Genomic DNA, 12083 nt, shown 5'->3' on the forward strand with positions numbered 1-12083 from the left:
ATATTTGTCATTAATTCTGATAACTTTCATAGGAACCCCATTACGTTTTTTTTACTATAGTAAAAGATGATAATGTCAAATTCACCATTTCAACCTTTTTTTTTGGGGGGGGGGTACCAGGGATTGAACCCAGGGGCACTTAATCACTGAGCCATATCCCCAGCCCTTTTTACTTTTTATATTGAGACAGGGTCTCTTTAAGTTGCTTAGGGCCTTACTAAGTTGCTGAGATTGATTTTGAAATTGCAGTCCTCCTGCCTCAGCCTCTAGAGTCACTGGGATTACAGGTATGGACCATCAAACCCAGCCATTTTAACCATTTTTAAATGTATAGTTTTATGGCATTAAAGTACATTCACAGATTTGTACACCTATCATCATCTGTTTCCCCTTCTCCGACTGAAACTCTGTACCCACAAAACACTAATCCCCCATTATTCCCTACCCTCAGCCCCTGGCAACTACCATTCTCCTCTCTGTTTGTATGAATTTGACAACATTTTAGGTCCCTTGTGTAAGTGTAATGATGTATTTGTCCTTTTGTGCCTAGTTTATTCCACTTAGCCTTGAGATTTACTTTATCACAAGATCATCCATGTGGTAGCATGGTATCAGAATTTCACTTCATTGTAAGCCTGAGTGGGTTTACAAATATCTGTTTAAATTCTTTCTTTTAATTCTTTTGGGTATATACTCAGAAGTAGAATTGCTAGATCATATGGTAATTTTATGTTTACCTGTTAAGGAAAAACCAAGGGTTTTCCATAAGGCTACAACATTTTGTATTTCTACCAGCAGTACTACGATTCTAATTTATCCATTCTAATACTTATTATTTTCTTTCTTTTTAAAATATTTTGGATAAAATAGTCATCCTAATGAGAGTGAAGCTATATTTCGTTGTGGTTTTGGTTTGCATTTTTTTTTTTCTTTAAGTGCTGAGGATTGAGCTCAGGGTCTCATGCATCTGTGCAAGCACTCTACCTCTGAGCTACTCCCACAGCTCTATGTTGTCTTATTGAGCATCTTTTCGTGTATTTACTGACCATTTGTATGTCTTTGGAGAAATGCCTATTTAAATATTTGTCCATTTTTAAATCAGTTTTTGTTCTTGTTGACTTACAGGAGTCCTTTATATATTTTGAAGAAATATGTGATTACAAAATATGTGATTTGCAGATATTTCTTTTTGGTTATTTTTTACTTCATTGATAGGTTGGTTTTTTAATGACTTACCTATTTAGGGGGTACAAGATGATAATTCGATACATGTATACAATGATCAAATCAGAGTAATTGGTATTTCTATCTCCTGAAATATTATCATTTCTGTTGGAACCATTTCTTCTCTAATTATTTTAAAATATAAAATAATTGCTATAGATTATTATAATCACCCTGTGTACTATAGAATATTAGAACCAATTCCTCCTATCTTCTAGTATTTTGATATCCATTATCCGACCTTTCTCTCTTCCTATCCTTCCTAGCCTCTAGCGATCACTGTTTTATTTACTTCGATGAGATCAACTTCTTAAATTTTCACCAATGAGTGAAAACATGTGGTATTTGTCTTTCTGTGCCTAGCGATTTCATTTATTATAATTTCCTCCAGTTCCATCCATATTGCTGCAAATGAGAGGGTTTCAAACTTTTCTATGGATGAATAATATTCCATTTATATATGTGTGTGTGTGTGTATGTATGTGTGTGTGTGTGTGTGTGTGTGTGTGTGTGTATATATATATATATATATATATATATATATAATTGATTTATCCATTTATCCATCAATGGATACTCTGTTGATTCCATATCTTGGTTATTATGAATAGTGTTATAATAAATATGGGTTTACAAATATTTCTTTGATATAATGATTTAATTTCCTTTTGATATTTTCCCAGTAGTGGGATTATTGGATCATATAGTAGTTCTGTTTTCAGTTTTTTGAGGAACCTTCATTTTATTTTCCATAATGTCTGTACTTACTTATATTCTCATTAACAGTAATAAGTTCCCCTTTCTCTGTATCCTCACCACCATGATGTGTTTTTGTTTTTTGTCTCTCTGGTAATAGTCATTTTTTCATATACTATGGGCTGAGTGTAAGTTTTCTTGAGAAATACGTGTTTAGATCTTTGTCCATTTTTAAATTGAATTATTTAGGTGGATTTTTTTAAAGAATATTTTTAGTTGTAGATGGACACAATACCTTTATTTTATTTATTTATTTTTCTGTGGTGCTGAGGATAAACCCAGTGCCTCACTCATGCCAGGCAACCCCAGCCCCATTTTTTTGCTACAACCCCAGCCCCATTTTTTGTTGTTGTTTTTTTCGTTTTCTTTTCTTACTATTGAGTGTTTGATTCCTCATATATTCTGGATATTAATCACTTGTCAGAAGGATAGTTTGAAAATACTTTCTCCCATTCTTCAAATTGTCTCTTCACTCTGTTGGTTGGTGGTTTTGCTCTGCAAAAACTTCTTAGTTTGATATTATTCTGTTTATCTAATTTTGCTTTGTTTGCCTGTGTTTTAGAGGGTCTAGTTATCTAAGAAATCTTTGCCTAAACCAACAACTAAAGTTTTTCTTCTGTTTTCTTCTAGTAGTTTCATAGTTTCAGATTTTACATTTAGATCCTTTATCTGACTTTTTGATGCCTAAAAGACTTTAAATTTGATGAAGTTCAATTTATCTATTTTTACCCATTTCCTCCTCCCTTTCTCCTTCCTTCCTTTCCTTTCTTCCTTATTTATTTATTGCAGTATTGGGAATTGAACCCAGGATCATTCTACCACAGAGTTACATCCCTAGCTCTTTATATTTTATTTTTTATATTAAAAAAAGAGACATTCTTGCTACATTGCTGAGACTGAACTTGAACTTGTGATCCTCCTGCCTTCTGTGTACCTGGGATTATACACATGTACCACTGGGCTTGACTGTGCTTTTCGTTTGTTGCTTATAATTTTGGTGTCATGTCCAAGAAATCATTCCTGAATTCCATGTCATATATAAGGCTTTTTCTTTCATTTTTCTTCAAAGAATTTTACAGCTTTAGATCTTAAGTTTAGATCTTTGATCCATTTTGAGTTAATTTTTGTATATGATATATGGTATACATCCAATATCATTCTTGTATGTAGATTTAAATAAACTTTTGTCATAAAGACAGTCTAAGCCAGGTAGGCATGGTCACATACACTTGTAATCCCAGCTACTTAAGAAGTTGAGCAGAGGGATTGAGTTTGAGGCTAACCTAGGCAATGTAGCAAGGTACCATGTCAAAACAAAACTAAAAGGACTGGGGGTGTATCTCAATGGTAGAGTGCTTGCCTAGCATGTTTGAGGCCCTAGTTTCAGTCCCCAGTACTGCACTCCCCACCCCCACCCCCAAAATAAAAACATACAAAAATCTGATAATAATTTTGGATTCATTTAAACTATAAGGACTCTTGAGTTAGATAAATGTAGACTAGTTTATATTTTGTTTTGTTGATATAGTTTTTAAAGTTTTCTTATTTCAGGAGAAAGGATAGCTCTCTGTAAAGGATAGGGTTAAAATGTCTAAAAGGCATGTTTAATTCCTAAATCTCAGTCTCTTACCTGGAAATAATATATTTGCAGATATAATCAAGTTAAAAGGAAGTCACACTAGACTAGATTAGAAGCTTAACCAAGGACCAGTGTCCTTATAAAATAAGGGACATTTGGACATGTGAAGGCAGACGTGAGGAGATTGGAGTGATACATCTCCAAGTTAATACTAAGAATTGCCAGTATCCACTAGAACCTAGGAGACTGACATGGTGCATATACTGCTTCAGAGTCTCCATACTGAACCAACTCTGCCTACACCTGAATTTTGGACTACCAGCTTCTAGAACTATAAGAGAATACATTTCTGTTGTTAAAAGTCACTCAGTGTGTAGCAATTAAAGAAGTCCTGGGAAACAAATACAGATTTTGGTGCCAGGAAATAGATCGCTGCTATAACATCTGAAAGTAGCTCTGGGATTGAGTAATGGGTAGAGACTGAAAGAGTTTTGAGGTACTTAACAGAAAAAAGCCTAGATTGTCTTGAAGAATATGGCAGCTCTGGTGAGAACTTCTGTCATTTATAGAATACATGAAGGCTCAAATTGAATTAAGGAAAATGTTATTAGATTCTGAAAAAGAGGTGAATCTTGTTATAAAGTGGCAGAGAACTTGACAAACTTATGGTTTACTATTGGGAAGGAAATCAAACTTGGAAGTATTGAACTTGGACATTTAACTGAGATTTCTAAGCAAAGTATGGAAGGGGCTACCTAATTTTTCCTTGCTGCTTACAGTAAAATGTGACAGGAAAAGTAGAAATTGAAGAAGGAACTACTAAGCAAAAAAGGAACCAAAGCTTGATGATTTTGAAATAATACTTAGGCTGTCCAGGTAAGTATTCTCTGGAGAAAGGATCAAGAGTGTGGCTAGACAACATTTTTGATGGAGAAAGTAGGTTTGTGACTCAGTAATCTCAACAGAAATGTTACCAGCTTTGAAAAGGTCACAAATGGAACAGAATTAAGAAAGGCTATTGGACTTCTGGGATCTCACTGATATAAAATGGCTGCAAACATATGTTCACCTTTGAGAAAAGGGAAGAATCAGCTGGGTGAGATAGTACATGCCTCTAATCCCAGTGGCTTAGGAGGCTGAGGCAGGAGGATCGCAAGCTCAAAGCCAGCCTCAGTGACTTAGCAAGGCCTTAAGCAATTTAGCAAGACCCTGTCTCTAAATAAAATATTAAAAGGGCTGGGGATGTGGCTCAGTGTTTAAGTGCACCTGGATTCAGTCCCTAGTACCAAAAGAAAAAAGAAAAGGAAAAATGACTATTAAGGATGGCTGAAAGCCCAGCAGAGCTGCCAAGGGCAACATAGAAGCTGGTGTGGCTTCTGCTGTGACCACAAATCTAGTAGACATTGACCAAGGGGATGGGGCCACTGTCTCCTTAATTCAAGAGGGCAGGGCCACCACCCCTGAGGGCCAATAGGGTGGGACTGCTCTGGCAGTCCTAGAGAAAAGAACATCAGAGCCACACATGGTGATTATTGGACATTGAAGTGTGATGGTTCCAAGCTTACTTTGGATTTATTCCTTCTATACTTTCCCCTTTTGGAATAGGACTGTCTGTTCTGTACCTGTACCACCATTGTAGTTTGGAAACAGATGACTTATTTTCTATTATCTTAGTGTGTAGATGGAGAGGAATTTTGCCCCAAGTTGGACCATACTCAGTCTCACCCATAACTGATTCAGATGATGTCTCAATGAGATTTTGAACTTAAATTGATGCTAGAATGTTTTGTGGGTTTTTGTTTTGTTTTGTAATGGAGTAGATATTTTGTACATGAAAAGTACATGAATTTGGGGGGCCAGAGAGTAGGTAGGATTGTGTTTGTCAAAAAGATACAATGAAGCCGGATATGGTGGTGCATACCTGTAATCCCAGTGACTCTGAAGGCTGAGGCAGAAGGATCTCAAGTTCAAAGCCAGCCTCAGCAAAAGCGAGGTGCTAAGCAACTCAGTGAGACCCTATCTCTAAATAAAATACAAAAACAGGGCTGGGGATGTGGCTCAATGGTTGAGTGCCCCTGAGTTCAATCCCTGGTCCCTGTTTCCCCCCCTCATCCCACCACAGAATACAATGAATTCCTAACTCCCAGTACCTATAAATGTGACCTTATTTGGAAATAGGGTCTTTGCAGTACATTCAAATTCAGGTGAGATTATTGCTGCATTAGGGCAGGCTGTCACCTAATGACTATTGTCCTTATGAGAGAGATGTGGACACAGACGACTTTGTATGAAGATAAAGGTAGAGATTTGGGATGAAATGTCTACAAGGCAGTGTGCACCAAGTATCGTCACAACGACCAGAAGCTCGGAAAGAGGCATGAACAAATTTTGCTTCAGAGTCTCCAGGAGTCAACTCCATTAAATGAAATGTGGACTTCTGGCCTCCAGATCTGTGTGGGAATAAATTGGTTTACCATGATTTGATAGTATATTGGTTTCCTAGGGCTTCCACTATCTCTACACGTTCTATTAAGAAGAGTATAGTAACTAAAGGAATGCTTTTCAACCCCCCAAAAGAATTTCTCAGAAGATATTTCTTTTATTCTTTGTCATTGTTTTTATTGGCTTTTTGTGTTTATATTTGACTTGTTTGGGGAAATTTTTATTTACTGAATGTGTTAATATTTGAAAATTCAAATGTTTACTTTTCTGTACCTATTGATATTTATTAAATCTTCATAGCATAACATTAGATTTTTAATGTTGATTTATTTCAGTGACATCTGTTAAAATCATTTTTCAGATGTAGAGTCTTCCCAAAACATAAAATTAGTTTGTATTTAAAATTTAAATTGTGAGAAATTTAAAATGTGGATTATTCTGGGTAGAATGTTTTATCAGTATTTCAATTTTGGTCATTTCAAAGTTATTAAAATCTTATAAAATTATGTATTTAAATCAAAAGGAGTTTGGGCTGGGGTTATGGCTCAGTGGTAGAGCTCTTGCCTAGCACATGTGAGACACTAGGTTTGATTGTCAGCACCACATAAAAATACATAAATAAAGATATTGTGTTCATCTACAACTAAAAATATTTTTAAAAAAGGAATTAAAATCATTCTTTTTCTGAGGTATTTAATTTTAAAGTAAACCCTGTTTTTTCACATTGATGTTTGGAGAATGATAAGTATATATGTTACTTTTCGAGGAAAAGGCAATATTATAGCAAAAAAGGAAAAATTTATATAACTTATAAGAATCCCTAATATTTACAACACCCTGACAATAATTTTCATATTTACACCTTCCAAATATATACATGAGGTACTTAGTTATCATGATTAATAATTATACTTAATTCCTTTTATGCATTAAATAGGCCATCTTTTAATAGCAGACTGCTTCCTGGGAATGTTTTAAAATATGCAAAAATTGGCTGTCACATTTTTCTAAAGTGAAGTTGTAGCTGTACAGAGTCAGTCCCTTTAAATTACTGAATTACTTTTTTTGTCTATTTTGTTTTCTTTCTTCAGCACGTAAATGCACATCATGCTTATGAATCTCAAATCTCATCAATGGCAAAAGCCATGTCTAGGTTAGAAGACGAGCTGAGACATCAAGAAAATGAGAAAGCAGCAGTATTAAGTGACTTGTCTTCTCTTAGGGAACTTTGCATTAAACTTGATTCAGGCAAAGATGTTATGACCCAACAATTGAATTCCAAAAGCCTTGACTTGGAGAGGGTAAGAACTAAAGAGAAGTTGTCTTGGTGCATTGTTTTCTGGAGTCCTATTCTAATTGTTTTACTTTATTTATTTATTTATTTTTACATTATAATTCTTAATACACCATTATATCATAATTTATATCTCTGATTATATATTATATATTTCAGGTATGTTGACACCAAATTCACATCTTCATACATGTATTTTGTATAGTGATGAGGGTCTCCTTTCACCATCCATGCTATTCCCCTTCACCCTCCCTTTCCCTCCCATCACTATTCCCTATCTAGAGGTAATCTTCCTCCCTTGCTCTCCCTCCCAACCCCATTTTGAGTCACCCCTTATATCAAAGAAGACATTCAGCATTTGTTTTTTGGAGATTGGCTAACTCTAGTTGTTTTACGTTGCCATTTACTACCCAATATATTTGTTCCCCTTCATAGCAGTTACTTTTGATGACAGGATGTTGTTTTGGGGTTTTTTTGTTTTTGAGACAGGGTCTCACTAAATTGCTTAGGGTCTTGGTAAGGCTGGCCTTGAATTTGTGATCCTCCTGTCTCGGCCTCTTGAGTTACTGGGGATTATAGGTGTGAGCCACCATACCCACCTGATGATAGAATGTTGACTCCAGGATTCTTTACCAAGATTTCTTTGGCCAACATGGTAATCAAATTAGGTGTTCTCTGTTTTGGAATGGGTGAGTGCTTAGAGATTATGAATTTTCTCACTATAGATTAGAAACATATTCCAATTTTTCTTTGTTTAAAGTTAGACTTCAACAAAAGATTGAGTAATTCATTGCTTCCTAAGTGAGATATTTTTTCTGATAAAAATCTCAAGGCATTTAAGTCTTCATTTAATTAACAAATTTACTTTGCTAAAACTTCCCATTCCAAACCAAGGTGTTACTTTAAATACCCTAGGATATGTTTTCAAACATGAGTGTTCTCAATTTTTACTCATCTAGTAGTATGTTTTCAGGTTCTCAAAGTGACACTACTGGTTTGACTATGTAGTCAGTATATTTGGTAAACCAGAGGACCTCATGCTGATGGTGCAGGTATATTTTAGGATTTTATGTTAAAGACCCTCTCTTGACAACGAAATATGAGTGAGAACTGCTTGAGGGTTGGAGAATATCTTTTAACTAAATAAGTCCTTAGAGTAGCAAAGATTATTTTAAAATGAGATGTTCTTATAATTGAAAAAATGGTTTAAAATATTTAACCAATACCCTAAATGAAGCAAAGGATGGGTAAATAGTTCTGCAGAGCTATATTGTCAGATAATTTTTCAAAGTCTAAAATTATACTGAATTAATCTTTGCTTTTCCGTAGGCTGTGGTAGAATTAGAAAATATGAAGTCAGAATCAGAGCTGTTAAAAAAACAACTGTCAAGTGAGAGACACACGATTAAAAACCTTGAATCATTGTTGGCTACAAATAGAGATAAAGAATTTCATACTCATTTAACCTCTCACGAGAAGGATACAGAAATTCAGTTACTTAAGGAGAAGTTAACCCTTTCAGAAAGCAAAGTGTAAGTGTCATAAATCAACCTAGATGAGAAAAATACTTGTTAAATATAATTTTTTTAATTTGGGGGAAGAAGAGTAAAGTGTGAGAGTGTGAATGGTGGTACGAAACCAAAATATTTGATGTATCTGTCTCCTGCTTTGGAAATTCAGAAGAGTAGCTCAGGGGAGATTATGTTTAGAAATGTAGGCTTGGGTATCTTCACTGCCAAGGTGGTACCTGGTGAGAGTGAGCAAGAGGGTAAACTTCAGGTAAATGACCAAATGTGAGGAATAAAGAGAGGAGTCAGTGGAGGAAAGAGTGTGTCGGGACAGGAAGATGGGTCTGTGTCTCAGCCATGGATGAGAAAAAGACAAAAAAGAAGGGATTTGACACTTGTTAAGTGCATTGATTACCGTTGGGGAGACTGATAATGACCTCATTTTAGATGGAAAGTTTTGGGCATGTTTGTTGGGAGAGGGGAGGAAATCCAGAGTTGAGAGTGCAAGTAGAAGAATGGGCTTTTAAAATAAGTTTAAAATCTTTTCATGAGGCAAGAAGCAAGAAAGAGCCAATGAAGATACTTTTTGTCTTGGGTTATAGTTTATGTGTTGTTCAAATTTGTTTTCCAGCACTTACTGCAGTACCTGACAGATATTAGAAGCTCAGTAAATGATAAGTAAACTGAATAAAAAAAAAAAAACTTTGTGTTAGAAGTTTAGAGAATTATTATAGAAAAGTCTTGATCTTATATTTTCCTATCCTTAAGAATCACCTCCATTTGTGTTTATTGATTTTAGAAAAAAACCTATAGCACTTGACTCAACAAAATGAAACTTTTGTTTTTTATTTCTGTGGTCTTTAAATTTATTTTTAAGAACTAGTCAAAGCCGGGAAAATGCCATGCTCCGATCTAAAGTGACACAATTACAAACAGATTATGATACTATGAAAAGGCAGATTTCAACGGAAAGATATGAACGGTAAGAAAATAATTTTAAGTCCCAGTGAGGTTTTTTTTGTGGTTGTTGTTTTGAGGTTTCTTTGTTTTGTTTTGTTTTGGTACCGGGGGTTGAATTCAAGGGCACTCCACCACTGAGCCACATCCCCAGCCCTAGTTTGATTTTATTTAAAGACAAAGTCTCATTGAGTTGCTCAGCACCTCTCTTTTGCTGAGGTTGGCAATCAGCCATCCTCCTTCGTCAGCCCTCTGAACCACTGGAATTACAGGTGTGCGCTCTCGCACCCAGCTAGCACCAGTGCTTTTATGTATTCTCTGTTCTGTTCCAAAAAGGATTTTAATATGGCTTGCAAACAACAAATTTTGTTATCACGTTAATATATAAAGTAAACTCCCTTGGTAATTCTTCCTAAAAAGGCAACAAGTAATGTGAAAGATAACAATCTGCAGTAAATAAAATAGCAAATGTTGTATTATTGTTTCCTGTAGTGTTCCACAGGGCAAAAGTAGAGCAGTATTTTAGAGGGTATAGATTGACAGTCAACAGCAACCCCTCCAAGAGCCCCCTAAGTATAGTCCAGGTTGAATAATTACTAATCATGAGTGTGATGATGATCATCATCATAAGAGCAATTAACAAATGTTTGCAGGCCACTATGTGTGTGTCTGTTAATCCTACTAACAGCCTTTTATAGCAAACTGGTTACACAGTTGTAAGTGACAGAGCCAGCACTAAAATGCAGGAGTATTGGTCCAATTCTAAAGACTGTGCTCTTAAGCTCTACAATTTATACTCCTTACATCTTAAACATTTTCATGCTCCTATTTTGGTTCATTTGCTTTATGTTGAAAAATTCAATCCCCAAATGTTATAAACAAATGAGATCTGCTTTAAGAATTAAAATCAGTATTAACTTGTGTGCACTAAAATTTCAAGGGTAACAGGATAATCTAAGGGAGAAAAGTCTAAGAAAATTCCTTTGAGAGAATAGTGATGAAAAAAGTTTGAGAAACACTGAGCTAGGTGGAAATCCTGGATACCAAAGAACTCAAGGCATAGACTTGAGGTCTTGGCTACAGACTCTGAATAGCCCACAAAGGAAATGACAGCATAATCATGATGCTTGCTGGGGGGTGAGGGTGGAGGGGGCAAACCCAGAATCAGAGAAAATTTTATTTCTGACAATGGGAATTCTGAGGCAGGAAGAAGGAAGAGGGCTAGATTTGTGTGCATTGAGAGATGGGAAAGGAAGCCACTGAGGAGGAAACAGCTTGGAAGCTCTATCCTCTGAGGAGCAAGCATAGTCCTAGGGCTTAAGTGAGAAATTAGTGAAATCCAGATAATATACGATTTCCCTTAGACAAAAGTTTAAATGGTTGTTTTTTAAAGTAATGAGAATGTTGGGTTTATATACCTAAAAACAGGAGGTCATTTGCCACGTAAGGGTGATCTGATAGACTGGAACTGAATATATTTTAGTGTTCCTGTCTTTCTGAATTCATCTTATAGTAGTTCGCTATAAGATAAAAAAAGAACTTGTTATTATGGAGTATGCCCCTTCACAATAGACTTGATATCATTGTTTCCATTATAGGCTAGGCACTATACCACCTGCTAAGAATACCAATTAAATAGGGAACTCAAATGAATAACTGATTCTCAGGGAGCGCATTATAATGAGGGAGACACACTTGTATATAGACATTATGTAATTGCAGGTATAGAAGTGAGTATAGGATTTGATTGACCCACTGGGAAATGAAATCTGTCCTAGCCTACATCAGTAAGCAAGGGTCAATTTAGGGTATGTTGGAGGTGTTGGGTACCTGTGGAATGTGTTTGTCTGTAAATCTTACTAACAGCCTTTTTTGCCTATATTATAGCAACCTGTGGTCACACGGTTGTAAGTGACAGAGCCAACACTAAAATGCAGGAGTATTGGTCCAATTCTAAAGACTGTGCTCAACAATTTATATTCCTTATACCTTAGTCATTTTCATACTACTATTTTGGTTCATCCTCTTTATGTTGAAAAATTCAGTCCCCAAATGTTATAAACATATGAGATCTGCTTTAAGAATTAAAATCAGTATTAACTTGTGTGCACTAATGTGTGGAATATCCAACAGAAACTTGTATGTGGATCCAAAGCATAGGAGAGTACTGGCACATAAAAACTTAGGAAAAGAGAATGTAAACCTAGACCAAAGAGCACCACTATGTGAAATATAGGCAGAAGAAAAGGATTCAGTAAAAGAACTGAAAAATGAATGTGTAGGTTAGAAGGAGAATCAGGAGATGGTAGTGTCAGGAAAGCCA

At 35.5% G+C, this 12083-nt stretch overlaps 1 protein-coding gene across 7 annotated transcripts in view; it reads left to right on the forward strand.

Moving 5' to 3' along the window:
- Cep135 (centrosomal protein 135) overlaps window positions 1–12083 on the forward strand; it is a 68168-nt gene that overhangs the window by 55265 nt on the left and 820 nt on the right. For 6 of the 7 annotated variants that reach the window (XM_078021314.1, XM_078021313.1, XM_078021317.1 and 3 more), the window contains 3 exons: window positions 7093–7302; window positions 8625–8827; window positions 9681–9785. In XM_078021314.1, the coding sequence (XP_077877440.1) occupies window positions 7093–7302; window positions 8625–8827; window positions 9681–9785 (518 nt within the window). Of the gene's footprint in view, window positions 1–4338; window positions 6231–7092; window positions 7303–8624; window positions 8828–9680; window positions 9786–12083 lie in introns of those variants that run through there. The other variant, XM_078021318.1, reaches the window with a different exon arrangement.

The sequence above is a fragment of the Ictidomys tridecemlineatus genome, chromosome 9 (genome assembly GCF_052094955.1).
Source record: "Ictidomys tridecemlineatus isolate mIctTri1 chromosome 9, mIctTri1.hap1, whole genome shotgun sequence".
NCBI classification, from domain to species: Eukaryota; Metazoa; Chordata; class Mammalia; order Rodentia; family Sciuridae; genus Ictidomys; species Ictidomys tridecemlineatus.